A 23536-nucleotide genomic window follows, 5' to 3' on the forward strand; every position below is an offset into this window, starting at 1 on the left:
AACAGTGGATGAGGGTGTTCACTTTCCCAGAGACCATTTACTTGTCATAATGAATAAAAAAAAATAGTATGAGACTGCACCTGACTTTCACAACTGAAGCGGGGAAAGTAAAGGACAACACTGTCTGACAAGAGACACACAATGTCAGAACATAAAGTTCCGTAATCAGTATTCAGGCTTCTGCAAAGGTACGGATGTCTGTCATTTCATTCAGCAGCAGTGAGTGTGACTCTGTCTGTGATCATGAGGTTTTCTATCATGTGCTTGTTTCTGCTGCAATGGCGTCACAATGAAGCCGAATTTCTGCTTCCTTTTGTGATGAATAATCAGATAACTGGAGCTAAATTGAAGAAACTGCAGTGTAGGTGGCTTTAAAATCAATCTGTAGAGCCTGGAAAGAAAAGCAAGACAAAAGGGGAAACATGATAGTACTGTTATAAATAACTTGAAAGAAATATTATCAAGGAGAGAGGAGAGGACAGGTGACATCGAATCTGAAAATGGCAAAGCAAGTAATGGCCTAAACTAACATTAGGCAAGAATATGCCCCATTGTGAGCAGAGAAGCATCACTCTGTAACGGTTCAGTCCCAGTGGAGACTTATTAGACAATGTCAAGTCAAATTAGGCAAATATTAAGTAGCATCCTTTAATGTAGTCAGTAAGAAGCCTAAGAACATGACCAATGCCTTGTGGTAGGGGAAAAAAAAAAAAAATTGAGGGCTACTAGTTCTAGTTCTACCATTTCCCAAGCATATAGCCTTAGGCAAATCATATAATGGGTAAAATGGGAAGCATAAGATTTTCTTTGCCTTTCTTGGGGTTGCTGTGAGGATCAAATAAGACGATGTATTGAATGACAACATGTTCACATGCGAGTATAAAGACAATAGTCGACAGCACTGTGGTTTTCTTTGCCTTTTCCTCATGATCACAAGATGGCTGCCATATTGTTAGAATAACATTCATGTCCAATAAAGTCACAAGTACAGAAATACCAGTCCCTTTTCTCAGCAAAGCAAATGCTTTCCTATAAGTTCCCCAGTTGACTTAGATCCAGTCAGCTTCTTAAATAATTTTAGCACATTAGGGATGTATCGCCACAGCAGGACTTCATGGGTACATGCTGCACTCATATCTATGCAGCACCAAAAGCAAAATGAGACCCCAGATAATGTTCAGGGGGCTAGCTTGACTTCTCATGACCTACCCGCGGACAGATACTGAGCTTGAGTAAGTTTTTGATGTCAAAATAATTCAGGTCACATTCTGATCATTTGACAGTAATGATATAACTGGAGTGTGTGCATTCAACTGAGAGCTGTCCTTTAAATCACCCACCTGGGAGACAATACCCTTCTTCTAACGATGTTGCCATTCCCAAGAAAATTGTTTTCAAGTCTTCCTTAGGAATGATCATAAAAATCCAAAATATGTTTTCCAAATTTTCTTTAATAGTGACGAGTTTCTGTATTTCAGTGTAATTTTGCAAAGAGCCAATGGTCATTCCACCCAAATCTAGCAAATGATAGGATAACTGCTTAATGGATAAAAGCAAGACTTAAACTTGGAATGAAATTATGTCTCTCTATGTGTGTTTATGTGTATATATGTGTGTGAGTGTGTGTGTTTTGTGTATGTGTGTGTATATGTGGTTTAGGCAAGGTACTTAACATCTGTGTTTGTCTGTAAAATGGGGGTGATAAAAATGGTATTTTCCTCACAGAGATTCTTTTAGGATTAAATTAACTAACACATGTATAATGCCTAAAAGAGTATTTGGCACATGGTAAGTGTTCGTGAAATGCTAGATATCATTATTAGGCTGGGAAATAATCCATTTGATTAAAACTCTCACTATAACCTAAAGTGAATGAGAAATGTATTGATTAGACCAGCATCCTGGCATGTGCGAATCCAGAGGCTTCCTCGTGGTTCCTGGAATCCCATCTTCACCTCTGCTTGGTGCAGCCTGTCCCCACCTCATGTCCTCGGGTGCCGTCTCAGTTCAGCTACTCAGCAGCTGGAATGCAGACCTCATCCTTCTCCCCATTTTCTCACAAAAACACAATCAGTCTTGCTTTTTGTAAGATGCTCACTTGACAAAAGCTTTGAGCTTATGTAGGGAGTGATCACGTTGTGAACTTCTGTGGCCTTCCAGCTTTTTCCTGGCCCTACCACTTATACATCTCTATTAGACCTGTCTCTCTACCCTGTCCCCTAGATATGGTTGTCTTCCCAAGACATTTTTTATTATAGTGTGAAAAAATATTTATTACTCTAATATAATTCACAAATCTTAAGTGAATATGTGAAATTCAGTATGAAAAATGTGCAGCCATTATGAAATATTAGTGGCTCCCAGAATATATTGAAGAACAGCTCTCTGAGCAGTCACACTCTTCTAGGTCATTTCTATGTGCTCAACTCTGGGAACTAAAGCAAAGAATAATGGACCCCTCCCTTACCCCATCCATAAAATACAGTTTGAAATTTTCTCCTATGTGTGCATGTATGTATACTGCACCAACCTCTAAATCTGCATGGACAGCAATTTGGGTTAGCACATTTATTCAGCGAGTAACATTGAACATCCTTAGATGGGAGATATTTGAGATATTGTTCATGTTCTTAAGGAGCTTGCTGACAAGTAGAGCAGAAAGAAAATGATCACAGGCAATGAGATGAATTGAGACACTTTAGAAGTCATAAAGCTGAGATTGCATCTATAATATGTATGAACAACTCCATTTGATACCGAGTCTACCAAATCCCAAGAGAGAGGGCTGGGAATGAAGTGTAGGAGCACATGGTAGATCATACCAATTAATGGGCCTGATTTGCATTTTCCATGGGATATGAGGGTAGATTTTTGGGTTGGTCCAGTCTAGAATTCAAAGGTCAAGGGGCTTCAGGTCCTGCATGTGAGGAAAGCTGTATTTTAAAGCAAATTATTTTAAAGACTAGTCTTTGGGTTGTTTTTTTTTTTTTTTTTTTCATTTCTAAAGGATTAACAACACCACTCTCCTCATTCTTTTATAGAACATTAAGAACAAGAATAGGAGCATGAAAATTCTCACATTGTCTGGTGGAAGTAAACATTTAGGTGTAAGGTTTATGTATATACATACTACAGGTTCTTAATAAAAGGTCAGAGTCAGAGTAAATGACATATTATGACTCATGCAGACATATTCATATGTAAGCCAGGTCTCAGGTAAGATAATCTCCCACAATGCATCATTCTGTTCCCCTTCCAGTGGAGGCTCCCTCTCCAATCCGATTACATCGTGCTGCCTATTGGTGAGAAAACTAGAAGCTCATCAGTTGCATACCTTCTGTCCCCAGCTAACCAGAATGACTGATCAGGAACCTGCTGTCTGGCATGAAATCTAATTGTCTTTGATGTTCTGCTTTTCCAGATTTGTTTATAAACTGGAAAAAAATCCACAAATCGCAGACCATCTGTACATAACACTATGCTAATGAATGCTGGCATTCTGAAAATCCATAAGCTCATTACCTCTAAGTAACTAGTTTCTTTGCATGTTCTGAACTGGGATTATCTATCTGAACCAAATAAGTAGAAACCAGATAAAGAATGGTTCATCCGAGGGGTGAATGCCTCCAACAACCTTCAGGCATGTTAAGCCTCTCCGTCAAAAAGATGAACTCTTGGCAGCAGGTCATGTGTATAAGTGATACAAATGTCTGTTAGCCACAAGGTGGTCAATTTATTGATCCCATAATGCTAATTTGAAAATCTGTATTGCTTTTGTTAAGAGCTTAATTAGGGATTTACAGTGTAGGCAATTTATTGTTAAATAATGTCTGAACTCAGCATACATGCAAACCCTTATCATACCAGCAGAATATTGGATATAGGTTCATAAGTTATGTGCTTGACAGTCATTTCCACGAGAAAGCCACGAGAGTGGGCAGTAACACATATGCACCATAACATTCATGGATGGTTGGGGAAAATGATTTAGTGAATGGAAATTAAATCCTGTGTAGGGCATTGAGCTCCTCTTTGTGACGACATTCACAAGGGTTCGGAAGTCTGGTGTATCGTGGTTTTTGTGGAGAAGGGGGGACAAATCTACATTTCGCTTATGAATATGTTTCTTTTTTTGGTCCTCATAATATATTTTGTAATATATGGGTCATCATATAAGAATCAAAAAATATTACATTGAAATAAGCATCTCTGGCTTTTCATGAAAAATGTAAGATCTGGCCACACTGTGCCTGTATTCTCTCACGGTAATGATAGTCTGACCCTAACTAATGGCCACACATTTACACAGCTCTTGCGGTCTACATTTTGCCACAGTCATCACTTTCCTATAATTTCTGATGCTAAAGATACATACTCTGTAAATTAAAGACCACCGTGACACATGAAAAGCAAAAGAGATTATTAAGCAAAAATGAGTTCATTGTCATTTTTCATTGCACTATCATTTTTTAAAAATGCCCATGCCTTTGTCTAAAAAGACAGAAAATGCCACATTTTTAAAGAAAAATGAGTGTGAGCTCATTCCTCTGTGGAAATGAAGAACAGTCCCTTGTCTTTAATATGCAAGCAGTGCACGTGGAGGTCTCGTACCCAGCACCACTTCACTAATTTATGTTACCTCCCTGGCCCCCAGGAACATTACAGTTTGCAACTGCTGGTGTAGAGAATTGTTTTTCCTATTTTATTTATTAAACTATTCTACATTAGGAGCACTTAGCTCATCAAAAATGTTTTAAAGTTTCTCTAAGTGACAGAAGCATAAATTCAAGCACAATTTGTCACTTTTATAAGCCCAGAAAATACCAAACTGATTTCCTCATAAAGATCCTGCCATCAGTTAAATGGATAAACTATTAGGTTATGAATAAAAAACCAGTTCCACAGTTAAGTGTCTACCATGTTGACTGTTTATAGACATAATTGGATTGAGGGACCCCAGTTATAACACCATAAACATCAAGTATACCAGCATATATATATATATATATATGCTAATATGCTGGGGTCTGTACATATGTAAAAAGTTATTTGATGCTTACCTATCATTTCCATGAGAAAGCCATGAGAGTAGGTTTTCATAGGGGGTGTGTGTGTATGTGTGTGCATGTATATATATATATGTGTGTGTATATGTGTGTATGTGTATGTGTGTATGTGTATGTGTGTGTATAGACAGATACACACTCATACCTAGGACACCTTATTTACCTTATCGATATTTTTCAAACTATAATTTCGGAAGGCCTAGAAGCAGACCACAATATATGTCCATAGTGCCTGTGAGTGATTGGGGGTAGACCGTACAGCAGGACCAGCTCATATGATAGCACAGGTTGTGCACCAAGCATCTTGAGCACGCATCATTTACATTGACAAGGGAGGATGTGAATCATCTCTTCTGGAGTTGTGCAGTGGGCCTGGCATGACCAAGTTTATGCATGTTAGGGTCCCTCACATCTGCAGTTCAGATACCTCGCTTCTGCATCAGTCATAATATCTTCCCTTTCTTAATCCTCTTTTTCATTTTGGGTTTCAGATAAGCTTTGAATTAAAGAAATATTCTGCAGCTAAATATAAATTTGAAAATCACTGTGCTACATGATAAGTAAAAGAGATTTTTTAAGCTAAAGTAATTTGTTTTTAGATTATGAAAGATTTCACCTTGAATTTGCCATAATTAACTACCAGAAAAAAAGAATAATTACCCCAGTTAAGACTTCTATAAACACTGTATTCTCTTCCAATGTTTATGTTAAGCATACATATGTTTATCATTGTTTTTGTTTTATAAATTTATGATAACACTAAACATAATTTTATATATTTACTCTTTCATGTATTATGACCACTTTTTTATGTTTTTACTAGTTGATACCAGACTTTTAACATCTACACAATACTAAATCAATTGTTGAGTCCCAATTTATTTTTTTAAAGCTTCATTATTTGTCATGTAGCTTTGGCATGCTTTTTCTCTTTCCTCCTTGCATCCTTTCTTTTTTCCTCTTTTTTGTTCTTTTCTCTCTCTTTTTTCTCTTTCTTTCTCTCTTTCTTCTATCAAACATAATTTATTGTTGTTAAACTTGCACCCTTAATATTTTCTTTCAGTAAATTCCTAAGCCCGTAATGACAAGTGCAAATGATATAATTATCTTTAAGACTATCAAATAGAACCAGGCACTGTGATTCATGCCAGTAATCCCAGCACTTTAAGAGGCCGAGGTGGATTGCTTGAGCCCAGGAGTTTGAGACCAGCCTGAGCAACATAGTGAAACCCTGTCTCTACAAAAAATAAAAATAAAAATAACCCGGTGTGGTGTGCCTGTGGTCCCAGCTAGTCAGGAGGCTGAGGTGGGAGGATTGCTTGAGCCTGAAAGGTCAGTGAGTTATGATCGCACTACTGTGCTCCAGCAGTAGTCTTTTGAGACATTGTCTCAAAAATTAAAATAAAATTAAAAAGGAAAAAAGACTAGCAAATGGAGGTAAGTGTTAGGAAGAAAATCAAAGCAGAAAGGGGTTGGGCTTACTATTTTTGAAAGGGTTGTTAGGTAAGGCCTCTGTGAGGAAATAACATTTGACTTGAGAGATTTAAATGCAAAGTGGGATTGAGCCATGCTACCACCTGGGAGAGTTCTTCAGGGCAGAGGAATCAGTAGCTATGTAGGCTCTGAGGTTGCAACTTGCTTTGAACTTTAAAAAGTTCAAAGGGCAGGAAGGAGTACAGCAGGGCTAAAGTGGAGTGAGCTTGAGGCTCTGAGATGGCTAACTCACAGAGGGTGCTAGACCCCACATAAGGATATTTTGTTAGCCTAGAGGTTTGATTCTAAGATTCAAAGCCACCGAAGGATCTCAAGCTAGAAAGTGGCATGGTCTCATCCCTTTGTAGAACATCAACTGTAGAGGTCAGAAGAGAAGCCACAGACAGACCAGTTTGTGAAGAAACCACTGCCAAAGTCCCAGAAAGAAGATCATGGTAGGACAGTGTCTTAGTTCATTCCTTGTTGCTCATAACAAAATTCCTGAAACTGGGTAATTTTCAAGGGAAAGAAATTTATTTCTTACGGTTCTGGAGGCTGAGAAATCCAAGGTTGAGGAGCTATGTCTGGTGACAGCCTTCTTGCTGGTGGGGACTCTGCAGAGTCCAGAGGTGGCACAAGACATGGCATCACTTGGCAAAGGGGCTGAGCAGGTGAATGTTCCAGGTCAGGTCTCTCATCTTGTTATGAAGCCACCAGTTTCCCTTCCATGATAACCCATTAATTCATTAATTAATTCATTAATTCATTCATGAGAGGAGAGTCCTCATGATCTAATCACCTCTGAAAGGCCCCACCTTTCAATCCTGTCACATTGGAAGTAAATGTCAACATAAATTTTGGAGGAGACAAATATTGAAGCTGTTTGGAGGAGACAAATATTCAATATGTTGTCCATAGCATGGTATCAAACAGTAGGTGAAATGTTCTCTGGTCTGCACTCTCAACAAAAAAACAAACAAATCACTAAAATAAAAACTCCATGTGCGTTTGAGAGAGATATTTTAATCTTTACTACTTTGATAGGAAACATACTGCTCTAACTTCTAACTTATTAATTATTAGACTTTATTCTTAGTGCTACGTAATATTCAATTGTTTAATTGTCATGTGTTTTGTGGATATTTTTTTCATGTATTACATACTCATCTTGATGCCAGATTTACTGGAATAGGTTTTTATCATCAACTTAAATGAAAGTTTGAGCATTCATATTATTTTTACTCATACCATTCATATTATTAACCTTTATATATCAAATTTATGGCAAATATTTTCCTAGTTTGTTGGCCTCGTTCTTTTGTGCATGATTTTATTTTTCTTTAAGTTTTCAATTTGAAGAGAGTTTCTACTTGACGGTTGTACCTTTAATTTACCTCTGAGCCAAGATTCCTTTAGGACAGCTTTTCTTGATTTCCAGGTGCTAGGACTCCTTTAGTTACAGTCTTCAGGAGCACTGCCCACAGGGCTCTCTCTGGCTATCTACTCTCTATGAATAATTTATTTATGGGTCAATGCCAGACTTTCTCTACTTCCTTACCAACTGTTTGAGGAGAGGTATGAAAGAAGAGGACAGCTGAGCTGGGGACATAGGAGAAGTGCTTGCTGGATGCTACAAATAGCAAATGTAAGGAATTAATCAGAAAGCAGGCAATTTGCCCCTGAATTTCTGACCTAGGAGGAGAGTGGAGGTAGAGCAAAAAAGTTCCCAGACCTGCTTTAAGCTGATCAACTTCTTCCTTGCAGTGATACAGGACTGATGGCAATTTAAAAGACCTAATTCTATTGACTTTACAGTAAAGGTTACATCCTAACATCAACTGTAAAGGCAAGGATAGAAGCCACAGACAGACCAGTTAGTTAAGAAGCCACTGCAAAAATCCCAGAAAGAAGATCATGGCAGGGTGAGGTCTTAGTCCATTTCTTGTTGCTCATAACAAAATACCCAAGCCTGGGTAATTTTCAAGGGAAAGGAATTTATTTATTATAGTCATTGTAGTGAGACAATATGACTCTCAACTTTTATATTTTGGTGAGAATGTAGATTTACTTACCTGTTTACTTATTTCTATTTTACCCACTCATTCTAAGATCCAGTGAAAGAAGAGACCATCTTGGTTTTGTTCACCTAGTTTTACCTAGCTCTCAGTACAATCTCTGATACTCAACAAATGTTTAGATATTTGTCAGAGGAACAAATGGATGGCTCTGAAATAGGCAATGGTAGTAGTGAATGGAAGACATTGTGTCACAGGCTGGTAGTCATAACACACACAGCTGTGTTATAAAATTGGTTCCATTGCCCTACTTTGTTAAACAGAGCAGCACTTTTTGTCTCTGATCATCATTAGTGCCTTCCAGGCTGGTGCCATCAGAAACCCCAGGACTTGGTAGTGAGATTTGCATTTTTACTTCATTGTCTGTTACCACTCGGCTCTACAGCTTTTCTTTACGTTTACTGTAATTCTCAGATCTCTTCTTTGTGCTAGTTGGTATCATTTTCTTTCAAATTAACCTCTTCTAAAGTAAGTTTTGGATGGTGATGATTTGGGGTATTTAAGCTCTCATTCATGGGGTGGTACTTGGGGTAAGTATGGAAGGATCCTTATATGTCTTTCCCTGGTAAATCCCTTTTTACAAAGACAAATCGTTATTAAACCAAATGATTATAGAAAAGATGACACTTTTTTTGTTTGTTTGCTTGTTTTGAGAAGGAGTCTTGCTCTGTTGCCCAGGCTGGTGTGCAGTGGTGCATTCTCAGCTCACTGCAACCTCTGCCTCCCTGTTTCAAGTGATTCTCCTGCCTCAGCCTCCTGAGTGTCTGGGATTACAGGCACATGCCACCAACCCGGCTAATTTTAATAATTTTAGTAAAGACAGGGTTTCACTGTGTTGGTCAGCTGGTCTGCAACTCCTGACCTCGTGATCTGCCCACCTCGGCCTCCCAAAGTTCTGGGATTACAGGCATGAGCTGCCGTGCCCGGCCCAGATGACACTTTTTATTGTTGATAAATTAAAATTCTGTAGACTTAAGAAATGAAATGAGATATCTTATTCTAAAACCAGCTTTCAATGAGCTGCACTTGTGGTGAGCAGAGTATGATGAAATGCCCCTGGTGTGTATGCTCCTGTGTGACTTCTCTTTGATGTCATCATGGCCATTGCTTTCTGTAATAAATGTCAGTTTTTATGTGTCCATTAAATTACTGTGTTTTACCTATGCTGATAACTAGAGCTGAATGGTGGTTGTGTCAAACAAGAGATGTGTCTAGTGCTACCAAGGGGCACTAGAGAGTAGAGATGTTGCTTAGATATGGAAGTAGAGAGTGAATAAGGAAATAACAGATCAGAGGAAAGTGGCATGTGATGAAATAGAGGTGCTCAGGGTGGTGTATCTTCATTTGAAGTAAATTGAGGATCCCGAGAGCAGAAGGCTTCCGTCTGTGTCTTCCTTTCGTGTTCAAGGAAAGAGAAGTTTAGACAAAGGATAGGACCAAGATAAAACTGGGAAGAAGAAAATAGGTTCTTCAGCATCTAGGAGAAAACACATCAGAAATGGGAGTAGTCTGTGTTCAGAGGATGGGGAAGGTGAGCTTCTCCAGAAGAGGGGCTGGGCCTCAACTGTGTCAGCTACCTAACCCGAGTGCTAAATGTCTGTTCGATCACTGGAGGAGTAACATAAATGATCACCAAAGAAACTTATCTCAAAATCTACAGAACACTGAGCTTTAAATTTAAATCTGCTTATGATTGCTCAAAACTGTATTACTTTAGCCTTAGTACAATCTCAAACCTTTATCAAAACTCGTTTAAATTCAGGCATCTTGACTTAAAACCTTGTCTAATAATGTAATATCCTCTCAACACAAAATACAAGTTCTACATTTATATGTTGATTTTCTGAGCTCCACTTTGGATCAGTTATTGAAATATCATCATCATCATGAACGTTGTAATGAAATGAAATGGCCTAATTGCAGTCACCTCTTTTCTCTCCTCCAGCGCATTTTTAGAAAATGGGTCAAAGTCAATGTAGGATATTTGTGTTCTTTTCCTGCTCCTAGCTTATTAGCTTGAGTATCCATTTCCTGAATATAATCCAATTTACCAAACAAAAGGGACAGGATATGGAATAAAGAAACCAATCATTGCTGTTGCTCTATATTTTAGATATATCTCTCTCCCACACCCGAATCTGCTCACCTTTCAATTCCAGAAAAGAGTTCTGATTTTTTTTAGTGACTCATAAACATTCCTGTCTTCCTGTAGGTGGAATGGCTGAAAAATGAGGAGCCCATTGACTCTGAACAAGATGAGAACATTGACACCAGGGCTGACCATAACCTGATCATCAGGCAGGCACGGCTCTCGGACTCAGGAAATTACACCTGCATGGCAGCCAACATCGTGGCTAAGAGGAGAAGCCTGTCAGCCACTGTGGTAGTTTACGGTAAGACCAGCCCAAAGGCCAGAAATGGATAGGGAGGGCAGAAAGCAGAGAGGCAGAGGGATGTATGTTTTATTAAAACTTTTAGTGTCGAGAGCTGCAAAGACCTTGGGGTTCATTCACTGCAGTGCTCTATCCTGCCTTCCCCACTGGCAGGCGAAAAACATCACTATTTATATTAATGTGTTTGCTGTTCCTTCCAATACTGCACTTCTGTGTGATAGTGACATTTCCAATCTCTCTTTTAAAAATAATAAAAAGCTGTTTATTTTATTCCATTATGTTTATATTTGAAAAGAATTGAGATGGGCAACTTCAGCTTCCCATGCCTCTCAAACCCAACACTCACCCCAGTTTTTCCTAGACCTGCTGTCAAGTAGTCTCTCCCCTGGTATGTAAAATTCTCCAAAAACAAACAATACTATTTGCTGAATATCTCAGGTATTATATAAAAGAAGTTCCCAGCTATATAAGTAAAGGCATTCCCTTCCACAATAGAAGAGCCCTGGGATTGATTTTTGAAGCACTTAAAGTCAGAAATTCAAATGCTGATATTTTCTTCTTATACTCTGGATTTTCAAGTGCTTTAGAGATTTATTGATGAGTTCTTTCTATTTCTTATAATTTCCTTGCAAGGCAAATTCTGTGTCCCTCCTATTTCAGATGAATAGGCTGAGGACTGGATGAGGTGACCCCACTGTTGTCTCATGATGGAGCAGCCAGTGGGGGCTGCACAGTCTCTCGGTCCCTGGATGCCTGACTCACAGCACCTGGCACAGTGGCTTGCACATAGTAGGCAATCAGTAAAAACCTCTCTCCTTTTTTTCTCCCCTCCCCATTTTTCTCTCTCAGTGAATGGAGGCTGGTCTTCCTGGACAGAGTGGTCAGCCTGCAATGTTCGCTGTGGTAGAGGATGGCAGAAACGTTCCCGGACCTGCACCAACCCAGCTCCTCTCAATGGTGGGGCCTTTTGTGAGGGAATGTCAGTGCAGAAAATAACCTGCACTTCTCTTTGTCCTGGTGAGATATATGCAGATTCCCTTTTCCCTTCTGATCCACCAACACTATTAAGCTGGTGTGAAGCAATCAATGTTACCTTCTTTTCCAAAGTCACCCTCTCCCAAGTTCTTAGAATAGAACCTTTATCCAAGGTGCTAATGTAGAGCTCATTGTCATGGCAGCAACGTGGGTAAAATGCCACGGTGCGATGTTTTGGGGCATATTTTTTAATACTCAGATGATACTGAACATTTGTCATCAATAAGCCAATTGCTATGAAGTCTGGTTATACTGCCAGCGTTTGGTTGGGCTAAGCCATCCCCTTCTCTCCTTGGGTTCTCCCATCTTGTGGCCTGTATTTGTATAAATAGTTAGCAGGGATTAGATAAATTGTCTTAAAGCACAAAAGAATGGTACCAAATGTTTAACTCTTTATCATTAGTTATCAATCAAATAACTTTATCAGTTCTAACTTTGTATTTATTAATAAGACGATAGAGACTGTACACTGTCACAGCAGTCTATATTTTACATTTTGTCTATGCTTGCCTTTCTTTCTGTAAAAAGAGATACTTCATTTACCAAGTATGGCTTTCATAAAATCCTTTGTCTCTTACTGGCTGTAACCCAATTTATGCAACAAGAAATAGATGAGATGGAAGATGACTTTCTTTAGGAAACGCATATCCTCCCACTGAGAAATAAATTGACCTGGGTCTCACATGCAATACAGAACATTAACTCCAAGGACACTGAACTAGAGCCTCATGTCTTTATAATAAAATTGCACATTTAGTTGCAATCGAAGTTAAGGTAGGGCTCTTCCCAGAAGCATATTCTTGGAGTTTCATTTTGGACTTATGTTCAATAAGCATTTATTGAGTGCTTACTATGTGCCAGGTACTGTGCAGGATGCTTTTACATACATAATGTCATTTACTCCTGTGTTGTGAGTTTTACTATCCCCAGTTGGCAGACATGGTAAAATGAGGCTAAGTAACTCGCCCAGGGTTGCTCAGCGGATAAGTTGGCAGATCCAAGATGAGGGCTCAGACATTTTGCTTCAAGTTCAGTATTTGTTTATATTACCCTACTCTTGACTAATTGCTTTAGGTTTAAAATTGCAGTATCTTAAATAACCTACATAAGCATGGTTGAACTATTCCTAGGAGGTAAAGGGCAATTGCCTCAGACATCTGCCATGATCTCTAGGGTTGCTTTTTAGTGGAATTAAATTCAGTTTGTTCATTTCTACATACAGCAGCAGTCCATGACCCAAGAAATTCTATTTATATAAGTCCTGGTATCTTGGGGTTTGACTGACCTGTTTTAGTTTAATACTATCAATATATTTGGGTTTAACTTTATATTGTTTAGGGGCTTCTAGGGCTTAAAGATAGTTCATTCTACTCTGTTCTAAACTGTCAACCCCTAAGAAAGTGGCTGATTATCAGTGGTTACTGCACACAGTTTATCTGTCCACTTAAGATGCACTTGGGCATGAAAGACTGGGAAAGAATGGGTCATGACAAATTTTTAGCCAACCCAGTGGTGCTAGACATATGAATGCTTGCCTCAATTTGGTAATTGGTCTCATCCTGAAATAGCAAGAGTATTATACCACTGCTTTTGTGAGCCTGTCTCTTCAGGAAAGAAACCATGGAGAGAAGATAAGTGGATATGTATGCTCTTTTGTTTCTGTTTGGTGGTTATTTCCTTAAAATCCAGCTCTAGAACAACAGCAGTCCTGGGGTGAGTCTCCTGACAGCTACTTGAGTCATTCCAACAATGGTTTCTTTTGTTTGCCTTTGAAGTGGATGGGAGCTGGGAAGTGTGGAGCGAATGGTCCGTCTGCAGCCCAGAGTGTGAACATTTGCGGATCCGGGAGTGCACAGCACCACCCCCGAGAAATGGGGGCAAATTCTGTGAAGGTCTAAGCCAGGAATCTGAAAACTGCACAGATGGTCTCTGCATCCTAGGTAACACCTTCAGTTTAACATCTTCAGTGTTTGTTCATAATACTATTTATGCATCTCAAGAAAGTAAGCTACAGCCATTAATGTGGTTAAATAAGTTAGCAGAAAGCCAAGTTGCTAATGGCAAAAATAAATTAGGTAAAAAGTGCAGAAAAGCAGACAAATGCATTTTTAATAGAGATGGTATAAATGCATATATTGTATCACTGTGCATTCTGTTTAGGTGTATATTTATTAAATTGATAACATTTTAAGAGTAGAAAAAAAGTTAAAATATTTTAGACTTTTAGAAGCTTCCATTTTTAATTTTGGTGAAATTCTGATACTGATCACTGTAGTTATATCTCCCCCCAGGAATTTTGCAAGCACAGTAAAGCATTTAATCATCTTGAGAGGACATGGATTCTGTGGCAAGGAACATGTGTTGTGACTGTTATCTTAAAAATAGACTGGGTGCGGTGGCTCACGCCTGTAATCCCAGCACTTTGGGAGGCCGAGGCGGGCGGATCACAAGGTCAGGAGATCAAGACCATCCTGGCAGTGAAACCCCGTCTCTACTAAAACTATAAAAAATTAGCCGGGCTTGGTGGTGGGCACCTGTAGTCCCAGCTACTCGGGAGGCTGAGGCAAGAGAATGGCATGAACCCGGGAGGCAGAGCTTGCAGCGAGCCGAGATTGCAACCACTGCACTCCAGCCTGGGCAACAGAGTGAGACTCTGTCTCAAAAAAAAAAAAAAAAAAAAAAAAAATTACGGGGAAAGGAGAGTGATACCTGAGGAAGTGGGTGGCTTTGTATCACAGTGGTCTGGCAGAATAGCAAGTAGAACATTTGTTTCAAAATTCCCAAGTCTTTGCTTTATTCCTGAGATTACATTATTACCATCACCAAGGGACTCTCTGCCTGGGTTAGAAGACATGGGAGGGTCAACTAGAGTTCAAGAGAAATAGGTTTTCATTTGGTGCTCTTCCTTATTTACTTTGTGTTCTTTGGACAAGTTGCTTAATCTCTTAACTTCTCTGACTATAATTACCAAATATGATACCCACTTTTTAGTATTGTCAAGGCTAAATGATAAAATAACATATTTGAATGTTGTATGACACAGAGTAGCTACACACTTGATATGGATCTCTTCTCCACTCACCCACTCAGATGAACCAAGGTGTATTGATTTTGCTGGGGTATTTAAAAAACACAAGACTCAGCACTTATTTCTCTAGAACTGGTTGCCTTCTTGGAAATTTCTTTGGAAAGTATCTAGCAAAAATATATATATATATATATATATACCATAGCTTACTAGTTTGTGATCTTCTCAGAGAGATGCATCACATTTTCTTTGGGAAAATGACAGTATGGAGGAAATATCTAAGTTGGTTTAATTTTTCTGCCTTAGTATGACTGAATACCCTTGAAGGCAGGCACCTGCTACCTGTTGTATTTTTATACTAATTCTGTATGGTTCATACATCGGTTAAAATGATTAGTATATTGAGCACTTCCTGATAGCCTTTATTTGCTAGTATAAGCACTGATTACCCTGCATGCATCAGATACAATGCAGGGGGCTATAATGGAAGACCATCTACCCACCAGTTGTAGTTTGGGTATGCTCTCCAATAAATGCATACCAACTATTTGCTACCTTCAAAAAGCCTTCCCCCTTCCTAAATGTAAGGAATCTGAACACAAGCTCAATAGAAGGATATTTAAAGAAATTTGCTTCTCACCTCTCTTTGAATACCACCAGGTTTCTCTAATACCACACATTTGAGGTGTGACTGTTTTTATTTCCACTACAGGAGAACACTTAGAAAACCACTCATGTGTCACTAAAACTACATATGGCCAATGTCCATAGGAAGAGTTCATTTAGTAAGCCAATAAACTGCTTAAAGCAACTACCTGAACTATGACCATGAGTGACTTCAAGGACAGAACTAAGCTTTTTGAATTTTACAAGCACATATACACCTGATCAATTTTATGTGTCAACCGGACTGAACCATGGGATGTCCAGATATTTGGCCATGATTATAAATTAGTACAGTTGGGCGGTGAATTTCATGTCTTCTAAAGAACCACGACAATATAACTATTTGGCTACTGGTTGAAATTTTTATATTCATAATAATAACCTTCATTAACAACCACAGGTTGTATTTGCACTTGGGGAAAATCAGTGGGTATCAGGCTTCAATCTTAATTGACTAAGACTTAATCTGAGAATTACTGATTGGAGACAGATAATGGTTAGCTCTTAATAGAAGAAAGAATTGTTATCCAACACACAAATATTATTATTATTATTATTTTTTGCATTTGCATCGTAATAGCTTGTCATTTATCAATTGAATAAGAGTTCTGTTTAAGGCTGAAAGACTTATCAGCACTGAGAGTGTACTGGCAAGCCTCGATCCTAACTCTGAAATCTGAGATGCTATGTTAGACAGGGTTCTCCAGAGAAACAGAACCAATAGGATACGCACACACATAGAGAAAGAGTGCAATGCAGAGATATTTAAATATATTTACTATGAAAATTGGTTCATGTGATTCTGAAGCCCGGCAAGTCCAAAATCTGCAAAGCCCATGTCCCAGTTCAGGCCCAAAAGTTGGTAGGCTGCTGTGGAACCAGGAACATCTGATGGCCCAGTTAGAAGGCTGTCAGGCAGGAAGAGCCAATGTTTTAGTTGGAAGGCTGTCAGGAAGGAGCATTCTCTCTTACTCACGGGAGGGTCAGTCTTTTGTTCTATTTAGGTTTTCAACTGATTGGATGAGGCTCACCCACATTATGGAGGGTCATCTGCTTTTTTTCACTCTGTGAATCTAAATGTTAATCTCATCTAAAAACACCCTCACAGAACCATCTAGAATAATATATGACTTGATATCTGGGCAACCCATGGCCCAGTCAAGTTGGCACATAAAATTAAATGCATCACGGATGCATACATACGTTTATGGAATTAAAACAGCTCAATCCTTTCCTATAGTGGAAATAACATAGCTAGGAAGATAGGCTTGGGACGTGTAAAAAGATCTCTGTTAAATACCCCCATAAGTTGAAAATGCTACATAAGCCTTTTCTTTCTATGTAATCTATTAATTTCTTCCATTTCCTTTTTCACTTCAGCATGCTTTTTCTAGCCTTCATTGTATGCATATTAGTGTATTTGTCAAATATGATCAGAGGCTTTTGATGGCTATAGTGATGAAGATTTTTGAAGGAGAAAGGGTGAAGTCTATGAGATTATTGATGTAATTGAGATATATTTTCATATCAGTGGGAAACGGGTACGTTCATAAGAGCACAACACCAGTATGTATTCTGTTCTTTTAAATAGAAAGTGGCTACCTATATAACAAAAACGAGTAACACCAGACATGGTGGCTCACACCTGTAATCCTAACATTTTGGGAATTTTCTTCATCCTGATTTTCTTCCTTGACACTCAACATGACCCTAAAGCAATTCCTCAATTTCCACCTTCTCGTGGAGGATTCACAATGGCATTTCTTGGCTCTTAGATGACCTACATGTCTTTGAGTTTATTTAGCATTCAGCAAAACACCTGATTTTTCTTTGTTGTCTCTGAGGGTTGCATTTCTCCTAGAGATGAAGCTGCCAGCTCTGAATGATCACTTTAATATTTGGGTATTATTGTTGCTTGGTCAGTTGTGACTAGAACACAGAACCTTAATGTTACACTGTCTCAGATGGCCATACCTAGATGCTCTCAACAAGAAAATAAATACGGCTGGCACAGTGGCTTATGCCTGTTATCCTAGCATTTGGGGGACCCAGGAGGGAGGATCACTTGAGGCTAGGAGTTCAAGACTATCCTGGGTAACATAGCAAGACCCCGGTCTCTACAAAAGAAAAATGAAAAACAAGCCAAGTGTGGTGGTACATACCTGTAGTCCCAGCTATTCGGGAGGCTGAGGCAGAAGGCTCACTTGAGCCCAGGAGATCAAGGCTGCAGTGAGCTATTATTGCTCTACTGCACTCCATCCTGGGTGACAAAGGGAGACCCTGTCGCTTAAAAATCAAAAAGTAAGTAAATGCCCCAAGACTGGTAAGAAGCAGATTAAGAATTTTTTGGCAGTAACAGTGAATCCACAAATCTAAATTACAAGCATAAACATGCAGTACCTTTATACTAGAGTATTGCTTTTCTAGAGGAAAAAGGTAATGATGTGGTATGACTGTCAAGAAACAAGAACTTGTAGTTCCATGTTTTCTGAGCTTGAACACCAGAATCAGGTGGTTTCCTGACCATTGGTCTTTCTCCTTACTGTACATAGCTGCTTCTGTGCTCTCAGATCACGGCCAGAGAGAAATAAGCTGTGCGTGCCTCATTGACAGGAAGAGAAAGGTGAAAATAACAGGGTGTTTAGTTTGATCCTGAGGAATAGGAGAAGCCAGCTCCCTCTCTCTTTACCCCAGGAGATATAAAACTAAGGGCAATGGCTTGAGAAGATTAAATGGGTATGCTTCAGAAGGGATTAGCACCTAGATGTGTAGTGAGACCAAAGCTAGAGAAATGCCACATGGGCCTGAAAGACAGAGGAAGTCTCCAAGGCTTAGCTACCTGATAGCTAAGCTGTTTCTCTTGTCAAGGTATAACATAGGTCAGTTCAACATTGACAGTTCAAAAACTGAAATATCAGTAAAACAGTGGTTTGTTTTCCCTCATGGCAGCAGTGATAAGAAAAGTTTGAGTTGATGGTTAGGAAACTCCATCAAGGATAAAGACATCTACACAGTAGCAGGTTCAAATAAACATCCCGGAGCTACATCTAATAATCTAACCACATTGTCTGTTGAATGATCTACTTAAATGACCTAGAGGAAGCACCTGAAAAGGTGAACCTGTAATCACAGGAAAGACATGTTTGCTTTGTTAAGCATTTTCTCTTGGACCATTCTAAACCTCATTGTTATCCATTACAGTAATTACCTGAGTTCCTTCCCTGTATTTCCTAGGGCACTGAATCAGAGAAATTTCATCCTGGAGAGAGCTCTTTGCATCTAAAACAACTTGTTTCTGTACTAGTGGTTTTATGGAATACCTCTTTTGTTTATAGGATTATAACGGATGAGTGTCCCTTTACCAAAACAAAACCTATCAATTCCTTTCTTTGGTCGGAGTCAGAAATCATACTTGACTCAATCTAGACTTTTTGTTAGACAAGTTCATATTTCAGAACCAGCTGAACCAGCCCCACAGCACAATTGCTTAATTATACCATAAACTCTCTAAATTTAAGAAATGAAAATGGCATTAGCAAGATAACATACCAGCACAGTATATTTTTATTTGGCCACAAAGCATCCTACTGCTTGCTAATTCTCCCAAGTACTTTTAATTTATAGGAAATAGTAGGTGCTCCTTTTCACATAAAGACTTTTTCCTAGAGATACTCAATAGCTTGGCTTTCTGCATAACAATTGATTAATTCAGAATTTGCCTTCATATATACTGCATAGCAAATGTGGACATAATATCACAGACCCACAGGAGTCATTAGAATGTAGATTTGGGCACATATGGTGTCATTAGCAGCTTAGCAACAATCTCTCCCCCATGCCCCAATAAACACTTTCCCATTATGGGCGCCAATATGAAGACCAGTGAGGAACAAGCTTTAACAAGACAGAGTGGAGTGGCTCAGACTGAAGTTTCCATTGTGGTTAATTAAAAAGAAAATAAAGCAGAGATAGTGTAATATTCATGTGTCTTGGTGAAGGCTTTAAAAACAATTTTTTTACAAAGCTAAAACCGTCATTTCTGTGCCTCTTGATGGGCACTTGCACTCAAGTGCCATATCCTGAGTGGATTGGACATAAACAAGATCAAGAATAAAATGCACGCAACAAATTACCATAACACTTCTCCCTTTGTTACCCACCCACTATTGACTTTTCTCTTTTTATGCTTTGTTAATGAAAAGAAAAAGACATTTATTTTTTTTTTTTTTTGAACATGATCTCCCTTCTCAATGAAGACTGGCATTCATCCATTGGTTTATGATGGATGCATATTTCATAAGCTATTAAAAATCTGTGACCTTTCTTAGCAACCAGGTCTGAAACGCTTAAGATGCCTTTTGTCATCCAGGAAACTTTTTCTATTGCCACTATCTTCTATTTCCTCATAGATCTGTGCCACAGGTACAGAGCCAGGACAGAAGAGCCTAGGTAAGAACTGCTTTCTCAGCTAATAGAAATGAAGGAAGTTATTCTGCTCGTCTCTCTTTAACTCTCCTTCTACCTACATTTTCCCATTGCTACCCACTTTTTCCCACAACATATTTCAATATGTATTTTTCCACTATGCTTGCATTCTTTTGGCAAAATTAAACAGGAAGTCCTATGTAGCACTTCAGAAACATAGTCTCTGGAAGTTGATTTCTCTCAAGCACATCTTGTTAACTTTGTTCATTTTATGAGAGAAATCAAAATAAAACACCTCCACTGTAAATAAGGGTGATAAAACTGAATTTGGGCAGCTGGAGAGCAGGATGCATGTACCTCCAGATCATATTACTTAGAGAGCGAGGGAAAAAACGGAAGCAAAACAAAGTAAAACATAACACAAACCCAAAAAAACTAAACAAACACATAAGTATGAGTCCCTGTGATGATGTAAACTGGAGACAAACCCATTAGAAAGCTTAAAAACATTTCTTAAATTATAATCTTAGAACCAGATCGTTGGTGAGAGTGCAAATCCATAACAAAGACAATTTTATAGATGATATTCCCGAGAAACACTGAACTGGGGACTGTTGGAAGGTACAGAGGTTGAGCTTCAGTGAGACTGGCCCATGTTGGGCCTGGATTTATCTGGCATTAAGAACACAGGCTAAATAGCCTTCAAAGCTCCTTTGTGACTGAGTTGAAACCAGCTGTTGTCCACTCAAAATGGACAGACAGGAACCTACAATTGGAAGGAAAGAATGAATTGAGCCTGTTTGGGTGTGAATATTCATCCCTTAAATGAAGGATAGGTTGAAGCCTCAGGGCTCTGCAGTGAGATAGTTTGAGTTTGAATTCCGATTACAATACTATGGGCAGGAACACCTTGAACAAGTGTCTTAATTTCTCTAAGCTTAAATTTGCTTATCTATAAAACAAAAATTATAACAATATCTATTACAAAGGGTTCTTTGTGAGAAGATAAACTAATCTGAGTAAAGCATTTTCCCTCCATAGTAAGCACTCTATTATACAAAATAGCAATAACGGTAGTGTGTGTGTGTGTGTGTGTGTGTGTGGTGTTTTGTTTTGTTTGAGACAGGATCTCACTCTGTTGCCCAAACTGGAGTTCAGTGGCACAATCATAGCTTACTGCAGCCTCAAACTCCTGGGTTCAAGTGATCCTCCCACCTCAGGGTCCCAAAGTGCTAGGATTACAGGTGTAAACCACCATGCCCAGTTTTCTAATAAAGGAATTCTTGCAACAGAAAAAAAAGTTTTCCATGTTCTGCAAGAGTATCAACAGTGCAATACTTTCTATATTTCATTAAAACTTTTCCTAATATATCTGGTTAAGATAGTGTCTAATAAAATAAAATGTACTTGTCATTAAAATCTGTAGAAGACATTATTTATACATTCATTACATTCTTTATACAAACTAGTTTTGAGCAGTAATTTGAGAAATACTGTCAGTTGTCAAAAAGAGTTTGGGGGAACCCTAACAGTTCACAAGGACTCCTAAACTTTCTGTCAGACAAAAGAATCAATATCCTTTCCTAGAACTTCTGATAAGTAGCTGAATGAACTACTCTCCATTTTCTGTCCTTCCTCTGCTTAGCTGGTAGGATTTCGTCCTGAGAAGTTGACAGACCAGGGGATCTATAAGGTCCCAACAAGTTCTAAATTTTTTTGATTCTAACCAACAGTTAAAAACAACTCAAAGTCATACACGGTTGTTCACACCTGTATAGTCCCAGCTATTCTGGAGGCTAAGGCAGGAGGATCAAGTTCAAGGCTATAGAGCACCATGACTGTGCTGTGCTTGTAAATAGCCACTGCACTTCAACCTGGGCAACATAGCAAGACTCTGTCTCTTAAAAATAAAGTAAAATAAAATAAACCCTCAAGAGAAAGGCTCAGGAGAGGGAAGGAAGAACACCTGAACCATAGGTGAGAAAATCAGTCCTCACCATAGTGAATAGGATATACAAGCATCTCTCATTCATAAGAAATACATGTATTCTGACAACCTGGGCAGAAAATATTTTTTATATTACTTACTTACTTACTTACTTACTTATTTATTTATTTATTTATTTATTTATTTATTTATTTGAGAGGAGTCTTACTCTGTCGCCGAGGTTGGAATGCAGTGACACAATTTCGGCTTACTGCAACCACTGCCTCCTGGGTTCAAGCGATTATCCTGTCTCAGCCTCCCTAGTAGCTGGGATTACAGGCATGTGCCACCATGCCCAGCTAATGTTTGTATTTTTAGTAGAGATGGGGTTTCGCCGTGTTGGCCAAGCTTGTCTCAAACTCCTGACCTCACGTGATCCACCCACCTTGGCCTCCCAAAGTGCTGGGATTACAGGTGGTAGAAAATATTTTTTATAAAGCAAATTCTAATTTGTCAACACAAATTCAAAAATTCTTTCTCAGTAGAGCGGGGAGAAACAAAATCCAACAACGTATGCATTACTAGACTGTACTAGACTGTATAGCAATTTATAGATTCCAGGATTACCGTTCTGTTGTGAACCAGTTCTAGAACAATGATGCATGCCTGGTACTTCTCTTATTCCACATTCCCAGATTCCAAAATTACCAATCTTGCCATATTTATTTTCAATATTTAAAATATTTTTTTGCTGTCAGTAATGATGGATATCCAAGGTCTCTTCTAGTCAGGATGTTTCCAAAGTTTAGGCTTTCTGTCATATAAACAAAACTAACCTTATTTTATTAGTTCTGTAAATTACAAATTTTACATTTGCAGTATAATTAATCAGGATTCAACAGCACAAAACCCTGGGTAAGAAATATTAGTCTGGACTAGAGAAAGATTTAATGTCTGAGATCATAGAGTGGTTTGGCTGTAAAAGAAGTGGCAAGAACCCAATCAGGGCAGTGATTTAAAACTGAGTGATCTACTGTTGTGAAAAACTCGGTAGCCTCTGGGGTGTGCTGAACAAAGCAAATTAATAGAGATGAAGGAAACCTCTTTGTTTTGATTCCACCTATTCTCTTTAAATTACAAATTAAATACACATCTCTTCAAAATCATTACGAAAGATGATAAATAAAATAAAGATGATACTAATGTCATCAATAGACATTATCATTAATTCCATTAACCCTGCCCTTCCTCATTCGCTAGAGTGTCAGTACTGTGAATAAGAAAAGACCTGGCCTTCTTACGTGTGTTTAGTACAGGACAGTGTTAGTGTTCAGTGGAATGGAAAATTGCCATGATCATTTAGAAACATATCATAGGATAGTAAAAAGAGCTCTAAACAAAGAGTCAGGAGTCCTAGGTCCCAGTTCAGATGTTTCATTAACTAGTGC

General features: G+C 38.6%; 1 protein-coding gene across 2 annotated transcripts in view; it reads left to right on the forward strand.

The window, feature by feature from the left end:
- Nucleotides 1–23536, forward strand: part of UNC5D (unc-5 netrin receptor D) — a 580897-nt gene that overhangs the window by 453628 nt on the left and 103733 nt on the right. For both annotated transcript variants that reach the window (XM_023214650.3, XM_023214651.2), the window contains exons 5-7: nucleotides 10827–11007; nucleotides 11857–12024; nucleotides 13818–13982. In XM_023214650.3, the coding sequence (XP_023070418.2) occupies nucleotides 10827–11007; nucleotides 11857–12024; nucleotides 13818–13982 (514 nt within the window). The remainder of the gene's footprint in view (nucleotides 1–10826; nucleotides 11008–11856; nucleotides 12025–13817; nucleotides 13983–23536) is intronic.

This window comes from Piliocolobus tephrosceles, chromosome 7, assembly GCF_002776525.5.
Source record: "Piliocolobus tephrosceles isolate RC106 chromosome 7, ASM277652v3, whole genome shotgun sequence".
Taxonomy (NCBI): Eukaryota; Metazoa; Chordata; class Mammalia; order Primates; family Cercopithecidae; genus Piliocolobus; species Piliocolobus tephrosceles.